Raw genomic sequence first — 20,775 nt, forward strand, 5'->3', positions numbered from 1 at the left:
CTATCCCTCCTTCCTTCTCCCTCTCTCCCTTCCTCAACTCCCTTTCCATTCCCTTCCTCCTTCCCCCCTTCCCTCTTCCCTCTCTCCCTCCTTCTCTCTCTCTTCTCTACTTCCTTCCTCCTTCCTTTCTTTTTTTTAAAGATTTTATTCATGAGAGACATAGAAAGAGAGAGAAGCAGAGACAAAGGCAGAGGGAGAAGCAGGCTCCATGCAGGAAGCTTGATTCAGGACTCGATCCTGGGACCCTGGAATTATGCCCTGAGCCAAAGGCAGATGCTCAACCACTGAGCCACCCAGGCATCCCATTCCTCCTTCCTTTCATAAGTCATCTATCTCCAGGCATATGACTCTGTGTCCAAGGCAAACTGTCTTTCCAAAATAGACAGGAAGCATGGCCCAGGGGGCCCTGGGTGCCTGGCTGCTGGGTGGCCTTTGTGGCCTGGGGGCAGCAGCCCTGAGGGCAGGGACCAGGGATGCCCCAAGATCCTGTGCCTTTGCCAGGTGCCACAGGAGTGAGAGGCTGACCAGTTTCTGTACCCACAGAGCAGTAGGTGCAACAGCCATGCCCTGCTCTCCTATGACAGGCTCAACCAGCACATATGGGTACTGAAGGAGTGAAAGGTGATGATCCCCTGCAAAATATTATTTGAATATATTTTGTTCTATAAGGATGAAATGATGTTTCAGATTGAACAAGGCACCAAGGTCACCCTGACTGACCCCTGGGCCTTCTAGACATTCCTCAGAATGCCACCTTTGAGGACTAGTACTCCATAGGGGGTCCCAGGAGTAGATCACTGTCCAGGAGTGGCCTGGAAGAAATCCAGCTAGATCATATGAAACCTGGATTGGCATCTATTTATTTATTTTTTATTTATTTATTTTTTAAAGATTTTATTTATTTACTCATGAGAGACACACACAGAGAGAGAGAGAGAGAGAGGCAGAGACACAGGCAGAGGGAGAAGCAGGCTCCACACAGGGAGCCCGACGTGGGACTCCATCTCGGGTCTCCAGGATCACGCCCCGGACCGAAGGTGGCGCTAAACCGCTGAGCCACCCGGGCTGCCCTGGATTGACATTTATACAGTCAAAGATTGTTATCCTGCCCAGAAACCTTCACCAAAAGTTACAGTATGATATTGTCTGCGCAGTTTTTCAGTATACAGCTGGGCATTAGAGACCCCTGGGTGTTTACCCCACCAAGTACCTGCCCGTTGGCCCAGCCAGGGAGAATGAGCGAGAACTGTCCCTGAATATAGAGGTGGCAGCATTGGACATCATCCCCAGCTCAAAAGGGACTCGAGACTTGAAAAACAAGGAACTTCATTGAAGAGAAATATTATAATTGTTGGAAGAGAAACATTGATGTGGGGTTTTTTTGTATACATGACTTTGAGTACACAAGCCATGTTTGCGCAAGGGAATGGAATGGAATGGAACGGAACGGAATGGAATGGAATGGAGAACGTGTGGTAATAGGAATGGAAGAGATGGCTGAGATGGCAATTTCAGATATTCATATGTAGCTCATGTGGGTGCGGGGCCTTCTGCCTGTGGAGATATTATCTAAGTTCAGAGGCATAGATGAGGTGAGGGTCAGCAGGAGCAGCTTGCCTTGGCAGGGAGGAGGGTTTCATTACTGGCATTACAGACAGTTGCTGGATTGCTGCCACGTGGTGATAATAACATGCAGAACAATTTTAGTCAGTTTTACTATTAATTTTTTTTTTTTTAGTTTTACTATTAATTTTTAAGTTCTCTACAGGTAGTGTCTCCTTTTTGCCTGCACTGGTCCCCTGGCCCTGCCTCCTGCTCCCCTGGCCACTGACAAAGTGATTCCTTAAAGTCCCTTCCAGACTTATGGCATGCCCTAATTGCTGTAAATTTTGAGAGAAAACAAACGACTATAATGTAATCATTCCTCAAGGAGACGTTTCAAACAAAAGGGTTTGAAAATCTTAATGTCTTAATGAATGGATAAAGAAGATATGATAGGGGATCCCTCGGTGGCTCAGTGGTTTGGCCCATGCCTTTGGCCCAGGGCACGATCCTGGAGTCCTGGGATCAAGTCCCGCATCAGGCTCCTTGCATGGAGCCTGCTTCTCCCTCTGCCTGTGTCTCTGCCTCTCTCTCTCTCTCTCTATATATATATATATATATCTATAATGAATAAATAAAACCTTTTTTTTAAAAAAAAAGAAGATATGATATATAGATACACACATAGGAATACTACCCAGCCATCAAAAAGACATTCTTAGTGTCTCTAAGCATGAGCCATGTATGCTTCCTTTTCTTCTATGCCATAGTATTGATACCTATGAATCCTCACATATTGGTCAGGAAACCCGAAAGACAGATAATATTCTAAAAATAGCCTCGAACTAGTTGTCAGGAGACTGTTGTCTCCAGAATCCAGGACTGGAATTCCGTTGTCCTTGAACTCCTTTGATTAACCAAGTGTACTGTGCTGTCATTCACCTGGGCCTTCACCAGCCATGTTTCACAAGCTCTTTGTCTCTTTGACTTTTTTCCTTTTTTTAAGATTTTATTTATTTATTCATGAGAGACACAGAGAGAGACAGAGGGAGAAGCAGGCTCCCTGTAGAGAGCCTGATGCAGGATTCGATCCCAGGACCCTGGGATCACAACCTGAGCCAAAGGCAGGCACTCAAACACTGAGCCATCCAGGTGCCCCTGTCTCTGTGACTCTTGGTCATCCTTCCCAGGTTAGGTCTCACACATGACCTTCGAAGAGCTGCTCCCAAGCCTGGATTGGGTACACCTTGGAGCTTCAGCATGCTGTTCTCATGATACTTATTAAACTGTATATTAATTTCCTGCTTTACTGGACACTTTCGCCCACTAGCCTGGCTACAGGCTCCTGGAGTACAGGTACCACGTTCTGTTTACTTTTATATGCCCAGTGCCAAGTAAGTGCCTGGCCCATGGTCAGTGCCCTATACATTTCTAGAGTAGAGAATGTAGGCATCTCTGGTCATTAGTTTCCTCATTGGTGAGTGGATTGGGTTTGCTGACTTTATGGAAGATGCCTAGTAATAAAATTTGTTATTGTAGATTCTTGTACTACTGTGCTTCATCTGGCTATCTATCATCTATTACTAGGAGAAATGTGTGGTATCTATATCACACTGAAAACAATCTGTATTACCCATAGTTTATATTATTTTAATAAACACTTAATTGTGAAGCTAAGCAAATAATAAAAAAATAATAAAATAGGCAGGAAACCTGCTAGAGCTTTTGGCAGAGCCTTTCACAGCTGAAACTCACATCCTTACACATCTTCTCTTCCCAGCATTATTGGGGCTTTATAGGGGTTCACTCATAGGGTCTGGCTGAGCCACCAGCTGGGGAGTATTTTGAGACCAGAGTCCACAAGACTAGGGGCTTGCTCACCCCAGGAGACTGTCAGGCTCCTTCATCCATCATTCATTCATTCAGGAAGCCCTACTCTTCCCTTTCCTCTCTGCCTGCCTTGTTTCCTGGTTCATCCTTGTTTTAGAACTCTAAATGTCCTCAGACCTCTTCTCTGGTTGACCTTCTCTCTCTCTCTCTCTCTCTCTCTCTTAAAGATTTTATTTAGAGAGAGAGGCAGAGACATAGGCAGAGGAAGAAGCAGGCTCCCTGTGGGAAGCCTGATGGAGGACTCAATCCCAGGACCCCAGGATCACAACCTGAGCCAAAGACCAATGCTCAACCACTGAGCCACCCAGGCACCCCAACATTTTCTCTCTTGGTGGACGTGTCCAGTCTGTCTTCGGAATAGCTCCACAATCTAACCACTTTTTATCACCTCCACTGCCAGCACCAGCATCACTGGCCTGGACCTCGAGGGCCCCCTGCTCCTGCCTTCTCCCCTACTGCCTGTTTTCCTCATAGCAGCCAGAGGGAGCCCGTTAAATCCTAAGTCAGATCATGGCCCTTCTCTGTTCACAACCCACCCTTCCTTCCGTGGCTCCTCTGTCACTCAGAGTAAAAGCCAGAGTTCTCTCCCAGGCCTGCAAGACCCTAGGTGATCTGTCCCCCACTTGCTGTCTGACTTCACCTCCTGCTGCTCCGCCCTCCTTACTGCTCCTCGCTGTTCCTCGCATACCCCACCCATCCCTGCTTCAGGGCCTTTGCACAGGTTGTTCTCTGCCTGTTCTGCTCTTCCTCCAGCTGTCGGTGGTGCAACTCCCTCCTCTCCTCAGATATGTGCTCAAATGGTTCCTCAGTGAAGATTCCCTTGACCACCCCGTTATACATCAGAAACTGCCCTGTCAAATTTTACCTGCATTCCCTCTTTCCCATGTTTTCTTTTTCTCCAAAGCATTTCTCATCCTCTAACATACTTCATGTTTTCCTTAATTTTATTTATTCTCTGTCTCTCCCGCTAGAATGGCAGCTCCCAAAACCTAGATAGGCTTATTTCTTCTGTTCAACATGGTCTCCCCCATGTCTGGAACAGGGTTAAGTACACAGTAGGTGCTCAATATATGTTCACTAGTTGACTGAATGGATGGTGTTGGGGAAAGGGAGGACAGAAACAGGTAAGATTTGTCCCTGTCCTATCTACTCTGTCAGGAGCTGAGCCTCAAGATGAGTCTGGGATGCCTGGGTGGCTCAGCAGTTGAGCATCTGCCTTCGGCTCAGGGCGTGATCCCAGGATCTGGGGTCGAGTCCCACATCAGGCTCCTTGGAGGAAACCTGCTTCTCCCTCTGCCTGTGTCTCTGCCTCTCTGTGTGTCTCTCATGAATAAATAAATAAAATCTTGGGGATCCCTGGGTGGCGCAGCGGTTTAGCGCCTGCCTTTGGCCCAGGGCGCGATCCTGGAGACCCGGGATCGAATCCCATGTCGGGCTCCCGGTGCATGGAGCCTGCTTCTCCCTCTGCCTGTGTCTCTGCCTCTCTCTCTCTCTCTGTGGCTATCATAAATAAATAAAAAAATTTAAAAAAATGTAAAAAATAAATAAATAAATAAAATCTTTACAAAAAAAAAAAAGAGATGAGTCTGGACCCACCAAATCCAAAGGCAGAAGGTACTGCAATCACCTGAGGTGTGATCAGATAAGGCACTCCAGGAAGAGGCAGTATCATCTGGAGTGGTCCTTGAAGGCTCTGTGGGACTCACAGAGGTCTGGAGGCTCAGTGAGGCATCTGGGGTAGAGGATACAGCAGGCAGCACTTGGAAGGGTTGAGGTGAATTCCAGGAGGATGAAAAATTTATGGGCTCAGTAACAAGGAGAAATCTTTCAGGGCCCTGAATCCCAAGGGGATGACTCTGGATTTGGTCTTCAGAGATGTTCCCTGGTCACCAACCCCCAAACAGTTCAGAGACCTCACATCCTAGGTGAACACATCCATACATAACACCAAGATGGTAATAACAAAGAGCTCATATTAATTGAGACATTATTTATTAGGGGAAACTTGGGGGATATTCAGACAGGTAGTTTTGGTTCCAAACCCAACTCAGTTCCACCCCAGTAGGAAGAGTGAAGTGCCGAAGTCATCAGTCCTTAGAGATCTCTGGGCTTGGGTGAGAGTTTGCAGGAAGGAAGGGAGAGGGAGACATGGCGGGGAACAGAACAGAGAAGGGCCAGCCTCAATTATGAGGGGATATAGTTGGACACCTCAATGAGGTTTCTGTCAGGGTCTCGGAAATATATGGACATAATAGGTCCTTTGGCCCCTGTTCTGGGGACTGGACCCTCCTCAATAGGGACCTCACAAGCCTGAAATAGGAGGAGAAGACAAAAGTCATTCATCACAGTCCATGTATGAGACCAAAATTGAATCCTGAGAAGGCCCCTGAACTCTTCCTGACTTCATCTCTGGCCATTCTTCCCTCTCACTCTGCTCCAGCCACAGATCAGCTGCCTGGGCTTCACCACTGTACCAAACTGCCTCAGTTTCCTCATCTGTAGAGTGGAAATGATAATGGTACCTAGTATTATCTAGTAAGTGGTAGAGCCAGGATTCAAACCCAGGTAGTCTGGACCAAAGTCCATAATCTTAACTCCTCTGCTTTCCCCACTTTACTTCCGAACTAACCTTTTTCGCTGATACTTTCCAAAGAAAGATTATAGGCAAAACCCAATCTGTGTTCCCCAGATGGAGAAGCAGTGCTTCCTTTACGTGAAATCATTTTAGGTTTTAGAGGGATGCCAAGTTAATATTCCCTCTTCAATCCTATTTCAATCCTTTTTTTTTTCTCTTGTTAAGTAATCTCTACACCCAATGTGGGACTTGAACTCACAACTCCAAGAACAATAGTCGCATAATCCTCTGACCAATCCAGCCAGGACTTTCAATCCTCCTAGTTATACCAAGAAGAAAGCCTCTGGTAGATGCCAACAAGTCCTGGGCACCTCCTCAACCATTTGCCAAATCTCCCTTTGTAATGTCAGGCCCAGAGGGTTCAGAGAAAGGAAGTGGGTAGAATCTAAATGACTGGTGTTTTTATAGCTATTTGTTTTTACAAGTTAACTTCCCTTGTGTCAAGATATAATGGGCGTTTCACATACTCAGTCGAATTTATGCTTTTTACAGAAATGCGTTTCTGTAAGAAGAATTTAGGTTTTTTTTTTTTTTTACAAGAACGATGTGCTCTTTCCTTTTAAAATAGATTTGTTTACCTAAAACAGTGATGTCAGCAGAAATAATGAGCAAACAGTTGTGTACAGGCATTCTCTAGAAGTGACAAAACCTGTTAGACCTGAAGTTTGAGGAAGACCTGCCTGAGTCTTGCTTCTGTTTTTGCCATATCAGCGGCAGCTTTCTCAAAAAAAATGTTGTCCAACTTACCTTGAGGTGCTGGACCATTTCCTCCAAAGGTACTTCTGTTATCAGACATATATCCAGGGAGCCAGGAACTGGGTGAGCAGCTTTGGGTTCAAATTCCTTTCCCACCTCGTGGAGGTTCAATTTCTGATCTCCAAAACACAATGCTTTCCGGTTACCCTATGTGGGGAGGAAGAACAATAGAGGACTAAACCCCCAAGATGAGTGTGAGGCAAAGCCCCCTCCCTACCCCAGCAAGGTTAAAACAAGGTCCAATGAGGCTTTTAATTAAAAGCAACAGCCCTGGGGATCCCTGGGTGGCTCAGCAGTTTAGCGCCTGCCTTTGGTCCAGGGTGTGATCCTGGGGACCCTGGATCAAGTCCCACATCGGGCTTCCTGCATGGAGCCTGCTTCACCCTCCGCCTGTGTCTCTGCCTCTCTCTCTCTCTGTGTGTCTCTCATGAATAAATAAATAAAATCTTTTAAAAATTTTTAAAAATTAAAAGCAACAGCCCCTTGCTTCACCGCCATCTCATTCCTTAAAGGCAACTGCTTTCAGCATGTGTGTGTGTGTGTGTGTGTTTATGTATTTCTTCTGGAAATTATTTGCATTATCATCAAATAATATGTAAATACTGCCCATGGCAGAGACAACAATTTGTCTTAATATACATTTACTTAGTATACAATATAATATACATCTCTCCTTTTTTTCTTTTTTTGGTATATTTTTTTATTGGCGTTCAGTTTGCTAACATATAGTATACCACCCAATGCTCATCCCATCAAGTGCCCTACTCAGTGCCAGTCACCCAGTCACCCCGTCACCCTGCCCACCTCCCCCTCCACCACTCCTTGTTCGTTTCCCAGAGTTAGGAGTCTCTCATGTTCTGTCACCCTCTCTGATATTTCCCACTCATTTTCTCTCCTTTCCCCTTTACTCCCTTTCACTATTTTTTATATTCCCCAAATGAATGAGACCATATAATGTTTGTCTTTCTCCAGTTGACTTACTTCACTCAGCATAATCCCCTCCAGTTCCATCCACGTCGAAGCAAATGGTGGGTATTTGTCATTTCTAATGGCTGAGGAATATTCCATTGTATACATAGACCACAGCTGCTTTATCCATTCATCTTTCTTTTTTTTAATTTTTTTTGATTATTTATTTATGATAGTCATACAGAGAGAGAGAGAGAGGCAGAGACTCAGGCAGAGGGAGAAGCAGGCTCCATGCACCGGGAGCCTGATGTGGGATTCGATCCCGGGTCTCCAGGATCGCGCCCTGGGCCAAAGGCAGGCGCCAAACCGCTGTGCCACCCAAGGATCCCCGCCATTCATCTTTCGATGGACACTGAGGCTCCTTCCACAGTTTGGCTATTGTGGACATTGCTGCTATAAACACTGGGGTGCAGGTGTTTCAGTTTTTCACTGTATCTATATCTTTGGGGTAAATCCCCAGCAGTGCAATTGCTGGGACGTAGGGCAGATCTATTTTTAACTCTTTGAGGAACCTCCACACAGTTTACCAGAGTGGCTGTACCAGTTCACACTCCCACCAACAGTGCAAGAGGGTTCCCCTTTCTCCACATCCTTTCCAACATTTGTTGTTTCCTGTCTTGTTACTCTTCAGAGTGTAGGGATAGAGGGAACATTCCTCAACATCTTAAAAGCCATCTACATAAAGCCCACTGCAAATATCATTCTCAATGGGGAAACACTGGGAGCCTTTCCCCTAAGATCAGGAACACGACAGGGATGTCCACTCTCACCACTGCTATTCAACATAGTACTAGAAGTCCTAGCCTCAGCAATCAGGCAACAAAAAGACATTAAAGGCATTCAAATTGGCAAAGAAGTCAAACTCTCTCTCTTTGCAGATTACATGATACTGTACATAGAAAACCCAAAAGAAAAAAAAAAAGAAAACCAAAAAGACTCCGCCCCAAGATTGCTAAAACTCATACAGCAATTCGGCAATGTGGCAAGATGCAAGATCAATGCCCAGAAATCAGTGGCATCTCTATACACTTAACAATGAGACTGAAGAAAGAAATTAAGGAATCAATGCCATTTACAATTGCACCCAAAAGCATAAGATACCTAGGAATAAACCTCACCAAAGAGGTAAAGGATCTATACCCTAAAAACTACAGAACACTTCTGAAAGAAATTGAGGAAGACACAAAGAGATGGAAAAATATTCCATGCTCATGGATTGGAAGAATTAATATTGTGAAAATGTCTATGCTACCCAGGGCAATTTACACATTCAGTGCATCCCTATCAAAATACCATGGACTTTCTTCAGAGAGTTGGAACAAATCATCTTAAGATTTGTGTGGAATCAGAAGAGACCCCGAATAGCCAGGGGAATATTGAAAAAGAAAACCAGAGCTGGGGGCATCACAATGCTAGATTTCAAGCTGTACTACAAAGCTGTGGTCATCAAGACAGTGTGGTACTGGCACAAAAACAGACACATAGATCAATGGAACAGAATAGAGAACCCAGAAATGGCCCCTCAACTCTATGGCCAACTAATATTTGACAAAGCAGGAAAGGACTATCCACTGGAAAAAGGACAGTCTCTTCAATAAATGGTGCTGGGAAAATTGGACAGCCACGTGCAGAAGAATGAAACCAGACCATTCTCTTTCACCATACACAAAGATAAACTCAAAATGGTTGAAAGTTCTAAATGAGAGACAATCCATCAAAATCCTAGAGGAGAACACAGGCAACACCCTTTTTGAACTTGGCCACAGCAACTTCTTGCAAGATACATCTATGAAAGCAAGGGAAACAAGCAAAAATGAACTATTGGGACTTGATCAAGATCAAAAGCTTCTGCACAGTAAAAGAAACAGTCAACAAAACTAAAAGACAACCTACAGGATGGGAGAAGATATTTGCAAGTGACCTATCAGATAAAGGGCTAGTATCCAAGATCTATAAAGAACTTATGAAACTCAACAGCAAAGAACAAACTCTCATTTTTTTCTTCTAAACAACCCAATTTCAAAGGGGTCAATTGCCCACCTTTAAAAAGCCTACATTTCCCAGCATTCCTTGCTGGGGGCGGCCATGTAAGATGGACTGGACAGGGAGATGTCACAAAGGTTGTGGGTGGAGCTTCTGGGAACCTCCTGCTCCCCCTGAGCTGGCACTTCTCGCCCATTCATTTCCTTCTTCCCAGCCAAGGCTTGATCCTCAACTTTCTACAGAGGTTGTTAAATGAAAGAAAAAACTCGATCTTCTTTAATCCACTGTTAGTTGAGTTTTCTCCTATGTGACTCCAGATAGTACCTGACTGATAATGGGCAGCTTTAGACATTTTCACTCCTCTCCCTGCTCTGATAAGTAAGAATTTAGCCCATCTACGTTAGCCATCTACATTACTACCCCTCCTAATAGAATTCTATCATAATTTGTAGTTCCTCTTTTAGTTGCTTTATAACTATTTATTTATTTATTTATTTATTTATTTATTTATTTATTTATTTATTTATTTTTGCTTTATAACTTTTTAAAACCCCACTTGCATCTTTATGTTTTGATAGATGAACTACAGACAGCTAGTATCTCATTGGCCCTCCTGTCCTCTTCATGTCACCTCCCTCTCCACCTCTACCATTTCTTTTATCATGTTCCTTTTTCTTTCTTTTCTATCACCATGGTGGATACCACATCCATTTTTCAGAAAATGATCTTATATCATATGAGTTACAGTTTGGCTGAGCATAGAATTCGAGGTTGTAGGTTATTTTCCCCCAGCCTTTTTTTTTCCCCCACGGCCTTTTTAAAAAATATATATTTTCTTTATTTGACACACAGAGAAAGTGTGCACACAAGCAGGGGAAGCTGGAGAGGGAGAACCAGACTCCCCGCTGAGCAGAGTCCGGCACAGGCTGGATACCAGGCCAAGATCATGACCTGAGCCAAAAGGGGATGCTGCACCTAATGAGCCACCCAGGCACCCCTCCCACAGCCTTTTATTTTATACTTTTAAAATATTTTATTTATTTGTGAGAGACACAGAGAGAGAGGCAGAGGGAGAAGCAGGCTCCATGCAGGGAGGCTGACTTGGAACTCGATTCCAGGTCTCCAGGATCGCCCTGGGCTAAAGGCGGTGTTAAACCACTGAGCCACCCAGGCTGCCCTCCCAAAGCCTTTTAAATATGTTTCTTTGTTGTTTTCCTGAAGCTGGTGTTGCTATTAAGTCCGATGTTAGGGACGCCTGGGTGGCTCAGCTGTTGGGCTCCTGCCTTCGCCTCAGGTCATGATCCAGGGATCCCGGATTGAGTCCTGCATCGGGCTCCCTGTGAAGAGCCTGCTGATGGGGCACAATTCTACTTTTATGCATAGCATTCCATGTTAGTTTTATTTAATTTTTTAAGGATTTTATTTTTGAGTAATCTCTACACCCAACGTAGGACTTGAACTCACGACTCCAAGATCAAGAGTTGCATGCTCTACCAACTGAGCCAGCCAGGCACACTGTTAATTTTAAATGTTTACCCTGTTTGCCATTCCATGGGCCCCCTTTTTTAAGATTTTATTTATTCACTTGAAACAGAGATACAGAGAGAGTTCACATGAGCAGAGGCAGGTGTAGGGGCAGGGGGAGAAGCAGACTCCGTGCCGAGCATGGAGCCTGATGGCAGGCTGGATCCCAGGACCCAGAGGATTATGACCCAACAAAGGCACACACTTAACCATCTGAGCCACCCAGGCACCACCTCCCATGCACTTTTTCAATTTAAGACATATTTCCTGAGATCCCTGGGTGGCGCAGCGGTTTAGCGCCTGCCTGCCTTTGGCCCAGGGCGCGATCTTGGAGACCCGGGATCGAATCCCACGTCGGGCTCCCAGTGCATGGAGCCTGCTTCTCCCTCTGCCTATGTCTCTGCCTCTCTTTCTCTCTCTGTGTGACTATCATAAATAAATTTTAAAAAAAATTTTAGAAGTTAAGAATTTGAAAGAAAAAGACATATTTCCCATCTTTAAAGTCATTTGAATTCTCAAGAAGTATTCATTCCCTTTTTTTCTGTGGCTCACTCTCTTTCTTGGAACCTTTCTTTCACCGGTTCCAAACTAGACTGAGTGTTTGATAGGTAGCTTTCTGGGATCTTCCTCTTGGGATCCACTGTGTCCTGACTTTGATGTCTTTTCTACACCTGGCTTAATCACTCATTTTAATGTATCATGCTCTCAAGTAATTTTCAAAGCAAGTGGGCAAAGTTTCTGACTCTTTATGTCTAAGTTTTTTTAAGTGAACTCTAAGCCCAATATGGGGCTCGAACTTACAACCCCGAGATCAAGAGTCACTGAGCCAGCCATGTGCCCCATATATCTAAGAATGTTTTATTTTATACTCACCTGGATTAATAGTTTGGCTCGACATAGAATTTTCCCCTCAGAATCTTGAAATTGTTCTACTGTCTTCTGGTCTCTGATGTGACTCTTGGGCAATCTGGTATCTGCATATTTCTTTTCCCTTTGTAGTTGAACTACTTTTCTTTTTTTTTTAAAGTAGGCTCCATGCCCAACATGGGGCTCAAACTCATGACCCTGAAATCAAGGGTGGCATACTCTGCTGAGCTTTTTCTTTTCTTTTTATTTTTTTTAAAGATTTTGTTTATTTATTCATAGACACACAGAGAGAGGCAGAGACACAGGCAGAGGGAGAGGGAGAAGCAGGCTCCATGCAGGGAGCCTGATGTGGGACTCGATCCTGGGTCTCCAGGATCACACCCCAGGCTGCAGGCAGCGCCAAACCGCTGCGCCACCGGGGCTGCCCGAGCTTTTTCTTTTTAAAGAAAAAGCCTCTCTCTCTCTTTTTGAAAAGTCGTAGGATATTCATTTCCACTTTGATGTCCTGTAATTCCATAAGAACATATCTAAGTGTCAATGTGCTTTCTGTATAAAGACTGGGAAGTTATTTTGCATTACTTTTATGGCAATTTCCTCCCCTCCCTTTTCTCTATTCTTTCTCTTGAAGTTCCACTCTTCAGAGTTTGGAATCTCCTACATGGATGCTTTAAATTTTTCTCACAGATTTCCTGTGGGTTTTTTTTAGGGGAGGGGGGTTAAAAGTATTATAACCAAATTCTACTTCACTTACAGTTTGTACTTGGGAAAGCAATTACCTTGAAAGTTGTGACTTCCATGCCCAGGATCTTGGAATAAAACATGGTGGTGTCTTTGATACTCTTTACTGTCATCACGATGTGGTCAAGTCTACTGATAAGACATGATGAAAGAGTCTGACTGCTGTTCCTCCATGACTTAAAAAAAAAAAGAAATTCAAAAAAGATCACATTGCCACTGGTCACACCCATGTTTCCTGTTTCCTTCTCTTCACCTCTCCTCTCTTCACAAGTAGTATATTTCCTCCCCACTCCATTTCCAGGGGAAAGTCCTGGGAGGAAACTTGTGTAGAGTCTTATCACCCTTGTGTGGATTCACAAGAGTCTACCATGACCACTCTTTTCTGTTTTCTTGTTCTCTTTCCCCTTGTAGAAGGATAGAGATGAAGTTAAGGGAAGTGGAGACCAAGACCAAACCCTCTCTTTTTGTCCCCAAGCTGGAATTCTTCTCTTTTGCCAGAAATGATAAGACCTAGAGGAGGCCTAACCCTATGAGTACAAGCCCTCCGTTGGCCGGTTTAACCCAGTCCCCTTTTTTTCTCACTCCTTAGCTATGCTAGGACAGGAAAGGAGCATCTCAGACGGAATAAATATTTCTTTGCATATGTGTTTCCAGATCCACCTTGACACCCAGTGGGATGGCATACCTCCCTGCTTCTTACTTCCAGCCATCTGCACACTTCCCACCTGCTCTTTCTCTTGATTTGCATTCTTTAGTAATTTATATATTTACTTTACATCTGCTACAGGATTATAAAGTGTCTGTGGTCTGGCACTATAGCAGAGTATAGCAGTTAAAAGAACAGGACAGCCCGGGTGGCTCAGCGGTTTAGCGCCACCTTCGGCCCAGGGTGTGATCCTGGAGACCTGGGATTGAGTCCCACTTCAGGCTCTCTGTATGGAGCCTGCTTCTCCCTCTGCCTGTCTCTGCCTCTCTCTCTCCCTGTGTCTCTCATGAGTAAATAAATAAAATCTTTAAAAAAATAAAAGAACAGATTTTGGGTGCCAGACTGATGTTTAATTAATCTGTCTGTGCCGTGCTTTCCCCTTCCATAAAATGTGCATGATTTTATACATATAAGATTTTTAAAAGATTTTATTTATTTATTCATGAGAGACACACACAGAGGGGGCAGAGACATAGGCAGAGGGAGAAGCAGGCTCCCCACAAGGAGCCCGATGTGGTACTCAATCCTGGGATCACGCCCTGAGCCAAAGGCAGACGCTCAACTGCTGAGCCACCCAGGTGTCCCTATACATATAAGATTATTGTGAACATTAAAAAAAAAAAGAGTTGGATTTTTAAGGGCTTAGAACAATGCCTGGCATGTAGCAAGTGCTATAAGAGTTAACGGTGATGGGGGCACCTGGGTGGCTCAGGTGGCTCAGTGGTTGAGCATCTACCTTTGGCTCAGGTTGTGATCCCTGCATCCTGGGATTGAGTCCTGCATCTGGCTCCCCTCAGGGAGCCTGCTTTTCCTTCTTCTTATATGTCTGCCTCTCTGTGTCTCTTGTGAATAAATAAATGGGGAAAAAAAGAGTTAACGGTGATGATGATGATGTTGTCATGATCATCTTGTTAAATTTCAGACTCCCTACTGTGGTTCCTAGTCTCTACAGCCTCATCCATTTCAAGCTACATTGTTCTTTGCCTGTTCCTCATAAAGGCGATCTTTGTATCTTTGGCCTCAGGGCCTTATGCATATGCTGATATCTCTCTCTCTCTGACTAGAAGATAAGCTACATTAGGGCAGAGATTTCTCTCTGTTCCACACTGTGTCCCAAACAGCTAGTAGATATTCAATAATATTTGCTCAATTAGTGGATATCTACAACAGTTAGGGCCCAGTGCCTAGCACAAAGTCTGACTATTCCATTCCACCCTATGCTATTTGATTCATTCTGTTCCACTGTCTTCAATTCCATTCAAACCATTACATTTTAAACAACCGATTTCACTGAGCCCCAGCTTAAAAAAAAATACTGTGCTGTTCTATTCTCCTGAGTGGAGGAAGCATTAGTAAAGTTGCTGAGCTCTGCTGTCCTCATGGATACAGCGGATCCAAAGGGACACACAAGCAATAGAATGAGAAATTGACTGACCTTTGGACTCCATTAAAAAGAAAGTTGTATGTTGGGCTCCACTGAAAATAAAGTTTAATGTTAAAAACCTTTTAATGTCTGTAGGATCTGTAATAGCACCCCTTTTCATTCCTGATATTGGTAGTTTGTATTTTTCCCTTAATTGCCTGAGAAAAGGGCAGCGCCGGTGGCGCAGCGGTTCAGTGCCACCGGCAGCCCAGGGTGTGATCCTGGAGACCCTGGATCGAGTCCCATGTCAGGGTCCCTGCATGGAACCTGCTTCTCCCTCTGCCTGTGTCTCTGACTCTCTCTCTCTCTGCCTCCCTATGAATAAATAAATAAAATCTTTTTAAAAATTGCCTGAGAGAAAACAGAAATTACTAATATATTTTTTAAATATTTTATTTATTCATGAGAGACACACAGAGAGAGGCAGAGACACAGGCAGAGGGAGAAGCAGGCTCCCTGCAGAGAGCCCGATGTGGGATTCGATCCTGGGTCTCCAGGATCATGCCCTGAGCCAAAGGCAGACCCTCAACCACTGAGCCACCCAGGGATCCCTTCCTTCCACTTTCTAAAGGTTCAATTTGCTGTTCCTTTTCCAGCTTCTTGATATGGAAGCTCAGGTCACTGGTTTTCAACTTTCCTGATCTATGCATTTAGAACTATAGATTTCCCCCTACATGCCACTTTAGCCACACACACCCTCCTCCAATTTTGATAGTATTATTGGAAATCAACTCAACCCATTTCTCCCATTTTTATTTTTTTTTAAGATTTTGTTTATTTATTCATGAGAGACACACAGAGAGAGGCAGAGACATAGGCAGAGGGAGAAGCAGGTTACCTGAGGGGAGCCCGATGTGGGACTTGATCCCAGGACTCTGGGGTCATGACCTGAGCCAAAGGCAGATGCTCAACCACTGAGCCATCCAGGTACCCCTCCTCTCACTTTTCAATGCCCTACCAGCTCAGACTCACTCCCCAGATACCATTTTGCAGACAAGGAGCTCCAGCCTCACAAATTCAAGGATGAGTCTTAAAGAACCAGAAGAAAGGCCAGTGTGGTTTAGAATCCAAGAGTGAGTGAGGTATGAGTACATGGGGAAAGCCAGGGCCAGATAGTTCCAGGTTGTTAAGGTGAGTTTAGGGAGGTGGTTTATAAAAGGATCATCAGGACATAGTAGTCATATAAGTCTTACTCTGTGCCAAGCCCTGTTCTAAGCATGACAGGAAGTATGGTTTATTCCTCACAGTAGATATCTCTATATAGTAGGGTGCCCGGGACACCGTGCCTTCCCTCCTGCCTCCTATTTTTCTACAGAATCGTCTTCAAGGTCTCCTTCAGGGTGCCAGGGGCCCCTGGAATTCTTCTGGCCAACCTCAAGGTCAGCGCCAGGTTTCCTGGCCCCTTTCCACACTTCTCCATCAGGACACTCCCACCCAACTGGCTCCCTGAAGCCACCCTAAGGGAGCAGAGCGGTCAGCCCTCAGCCCAGGCCCATTCTTGAAGACATGTTGCTGTCTGGCCACATTAGAACAGGGCCTTTCTGTGTCCCTCTGCTGCCCTCTGCTTGTCTTTGAAAGCAGAAGAGACAGGAGGACGGGGGAAATGGGTGTCAGCACCCTAGGACAGCCCACAAAGAAGAGAAGCTGGTTACCGGGCCTGGGCTGGGGCATCCCCGGCCTTGGTGTGAACACCTGTGCCCCCGGGCCCTGGGACCACCTCACTCACCTGCTTCTGGCAAGTTCCGCCCCACATCCTGGCTGCCAGCCTGGAGGGCAGATGGTGCAGCATGGCAGGCTAGGTGTCCTTGCCCTGAAGCCTCCAGATAACCCTCTGGCTCAGCGCCTGGAGATCAAGGGTCAGGAATGGGAGGGCCATGGGCTGAGGAATGCTGGTGGTGACAGGGGTAGGCGGTGCAAGTACAAGTATTCTGAAATAAAACTCAGGGCCTTAAGGGGCACCTGGGTGGCTCAGTGGCTGGGTTTCGGCCTTCAGCTCAGGTCATGGTCTCCAGGTCCTGGGGTTAAGTCCCACATCAGGCTCCCCACGGGGAGCCTGCTTCTCCCTCTGCCTGTGTCCCTGCCTCTCTCTCTCTCTGTCTGTCATGAATAAATAAATAAAATCTTAAAAAAAAAAAAACTCAAGGCTTTGAAAGTAAAAGCTTGAGGTCTGACGTTGGCTCAGGCTGCCATAACAAAGTATCACAAACTGGGTGGCCTGAAATTAATTTTCTCACAGTTCTGGATGCTGGAAGTTTGAGATCAGGGTGCCAGCAGGGTCATGTGCTGGTCAGGTCTCTCTTCCTGACTTGAGGATGTCCCCCTTCTCTCTGTGTCTTCACACAGTGGAGAGAAAGAGCAGGCTCTCTGGTCCCCTCTTGGAAGGGCACTAATCCCATCATGAGCACCCCACCCTCATAACGTCATCTAAATCCTAATCAACCCCCCCCCCCACACACACAAAGGCTTCACCTCCTAACACCATCACTTTGGGGGCTGGGACTTAAACATATGAATTTGGGGGGAACACAAGCATTCAGCCCATTACACGGTGTACGTGTAAGGGATTACTTTGTAATAGCAGAAAATTCACCCATCCTAAGTGTGGTGAGGGGATTCTTTATTCTAGGGTGTGAGGCCTCTGGTCTGTTTAAGCTTGTGTCCCTGGGGTTTGAGATCTCTGATACATTTGAGATTCAGAGTTTGTATCCAGGGTGTGAAGTTAGAAGTTGTCTGAGTTAGGTATGACCACTGACTTATGGGTCTGTTTCTGAGGCAAGATCTCTTAAGCTATTAAGTGTTCTGTGTCCCAGGGTGCAATGTTTCTGAATTCTTTTGGGGTGTGAGCTTTGAGGTTTGCCCCATCCCTTACCAAGCCCTCTCCCTCCACTGCTGGGAGTCAGGGAACATTCACTAGTCCCAACGCTGCTTGCCTTACCCTGCACTGAGTTCTCTTTCCCTTGGGGGTTACTGGTCTAGCCCCTGGGGCATGTGAGTTTGAGATTCTTATTCCTCTGCACACCCCAGATACCCCACCCCAACACACACACAAGTTCTCTTGTGCTATGTGTATTGATTTTAGCATATGATTTTTCCTTATAATACATGAATATAGGTTTGTATAAAAGGTTTCAACAGTACATTAAGTATATGGACTACGGGGTCATCCCCACCTCCATGCTCCAAACATTACCACTGAGGTCAGTTTCTGGTGTTTACACACACACACACACACACACACACATACACACAACCACGGTAACCAGCTCCCACCTGCTCTTCCTTGTTAACATTCTGTCCCTGTGGAAGGCACCCCACTTCCACAGGCACACACGGGTCCCACTCATCCTGCCACCTGTGCAGCCTCGTGTGTGCTCTGTGGTAGAACACAAACCCCCAGCATTCATTTCCCTCTGCAGTCATCATTGGCCATATGTGGAGATTTACAAGGTCGATCCCAATTGTTTGCTCCTACCAGCCTGTGCACACGGCCCTGAGAAGGTGTGTATGTGCTAGATGGAGTTAGAAGTGGAATTGCTGGGTCAGAGGGTTCATTCAGTCACCAAACCAAAGGAGCGCGTTCTGTGCACCAAGTGCTGTTCTAGATACTGGAGCGGCATCAAAGAACTGGACGGACAAAAGTCCTTGCCCACGTGGACCTGACATGCTAGAGGGTGTTAAAAAGTTGATTTCTGTAGATGTTTCACATCCTGGAAGGCTTTATTCCCATCAGCAGTGCCTTTATTGGCTCCCTCTCCACCACTCTGCGGGGTGGGGTCTGTGGCAGGAGGCTGGCTGCTCTGGCCTTTGTTCAAGGTCTGGGGCTGGCACGGTCTGTTTGGGGATGTAGACATACGTGTGTGTGGCTGGGGAGGAGGATAAGGGAATTCAATGGTCATCTGGAGAGGGTGAGGGGAAATAGGATTAGAAGAGGCCACTTAGGGGCACCTGGATGGCTAGTGGTTAAGCATCTGCCTTCGGCTCAGGGTATGATCCCGGGGTCCTGGGATTGAGTCCCTCATCAGGCTCATTGCGGGGAGCCTGCTTCTCCCTCTGCCTATGTCTGTCATGAATAAATAAATAAAATCTTTTTTAAAAAAAGAAGAGGCCACTTAATGGTGTGGGTGGGAGCTAGGGACAATGGTCCACTGAATGAGGCATGAACAGCCCCTCACAGGTCACACCCACAGAACATGCACAGGTGCAGCAGCACTGAAGAATCCAGTAGTACTGTCTTGGAATATACTATAGTGAGACTGTTTTGTGGACACCCCTTGGGTGTGACTAAACCTGGGGTCACACAGAGTGGGGTGTGAATACTCCCGGGGCTACATGGACAGGGGTGTGGCCACCACATGAAGTAGTATATAAACTGGGGGCGGACAGCCTTAGGTTACTCAGATGGGGGTCTGGGCAATCCAGAAGTCACACACACTAGGGAGTGGATACTCCTTGAATTGCACACACTGGAGACTACACACTCTTGGGGTGACACAGAATGGGTTGTAGACATTTCTGGAGTCAGATTGACCAGTGTGTTGACACTACATAGTCAAACAAACAGATGTGGATGGTCCTAGGGTCAAAATGATTTGTGTGTGACACTTCTGGAGTCACGCGTGCTAAGGAGGAGACATTCTGGAGTCACCCAGACTGGCTAGTAGACATTCACAGGGTCACACATATCAGGGTGTGGACATCCCAGGGGTCAGATAGCAGGTTGGATTGGGGAGCTTTGGGGGTCACTCAGACAGGGATATGGGCACTCTTGGGCTCAGACAACCTAAGGTGTAGACAGCTATGAGGCAAGAATCAGTGGGTGGGGATAGACATGGAGTCACAAAGATGGGGGTTTGGACATTCCTGGAGTCACTTATGCTGGAGTGTGGACAGACATAGGGTCACTCAGAGTTGTGAACACTCCAAGATGTCTATTACACACATTGGAGAGTGGAAATCTCTGGGGTCACCCAGAAGGAGTTTGGGACACTCTTGCCATTAACCACACTGGGGCATGGAGACTCCTGAAATCACACACATTGTGGATTGGGTTTCCCCTTGTGTCACGCAGATTAGGGGGTGAACATCTATGGTGTTATACAGACTGAGGAGTAGACACTTCTAGGATCATAGTGACGGAGGTGGGGACAGTTCTTTGATCAAACAAATGATGTATTGGCCCCTCTCAGTTCAGAAACAGATATAGACACTCCTGTGGTCACACAGAGACATTGAGGGACACTCCCTGGTATAGACTTGGGAGTGGACACTGCTGAGGTCAGAGACTGCGGTGTGGGTGGCCCTGGGCTCAAACAAACCAGGATGCAAATTCTTTTGGGTCACATAGACTGGGTGTGGACATCCCTGGCATCACACAAATGGGTATTTGGACACTAATGGGGTCACATAGAAAGGAGAGCAGACTGTCATGGGGTCACAAACGCTGGTCACACACCTCTGGGGTCACTCACATAAGGCTTTGAACACTCACTATCATAGGCTAGGGTGTGGACACTGTTGGTGTCACACGCCTTGGGGGAGTGGCACTCCCAAGGTTACACATACTGGTATGTGGACACAATTGTGGTCACTCAGATTGAGTTTTGGACACTCCTGAAGTTACGCACAGGGCTGGGAACGCTTCTGGCATCACACACGGGTGTGTCCATTCATGCTGTCACACAGAATGAGGAGGGAATGAGGCCAGAGGTGTGCATCTGGTGGCCCTGAATAAGAGGGGAAAAT

General features: G+C 45.9%; 1 protein-coding gene and 1 long non-coding RNA gene across 2 annotated transcripts in view; one reads left to right on the plus strand and one right to left on the minus strand.

Annotated features, from left to right (window-relative positions):
• Positions 1-20,775, plus strand: part of LOC140627716 (uncharacterized) — a 55,701-nt gene that overhangs the window by 19,911 nt on the left and 15,015 nt on the right. The gene's annotated exons all lie outside the window — the stretch shown is intronic.
• Positions 5,408-16,908, minus strand: GLOD5 (glyoxalase domain containing 5). Its single transcript, XM_072816250.1, has 4 exons — positions 16,760-16,908; positions 12,943-13,080; positions 6,815-6,970; positions 5,408-5,742 (listed from the first exon to the last, which is right to left on the minus strand). Exons 1-4 carry the CDS (start codon positions 16,820-16,822, stop codon positions 5,617-5,619), a joined length of 483 nt encoding a protein of 160 aa, XP_072672351.1. The 5' UTR covers positions 16,823-16,908; the 3' UTR covers positions 5,408-5,616.

This window comes from Canis lupus, chromosome X (genome assembly GCF_048164855.1).
Source record: "Canis lupus baileyi chromosome X, mCanLup2.hap1, whole genome shotgun sequence".
Classification (NCBI taxonomy): Eukaryota; Metazoa; Chordata; class Mammalia; order Carnivora; family Canidae; genus Canis; species Canis lupus.

What these genes read in the sequence shown, in the direction of transcription:
- GLOD5 (XM_072816250.1), bottom strand. Translation starts at nt 16,822, where the DNA reads ATGCTGCACCATCTGCCCTCCAGGCTGGCAGCCAGGATGTGGGGCGGA. An exon ending in GCGGAACTTGCCAGAAGCAG is followed by an intron (nt 13,081 to 16,759) that starts GTGAGTGAGGTG and finishes TTTTTTTTTAAG; the next exon opens with TCATGGAGGAACAGCAGTCA. An exon ending in AAATGGTCCAGCACCTCAAG is followed by an intron (nt 5,743 to 6,814) that starts GTAAGTTGGACA and finishes CTCCTATTTCAG; the next exon opens with GCTTGTGAGGTCCCTATTGA.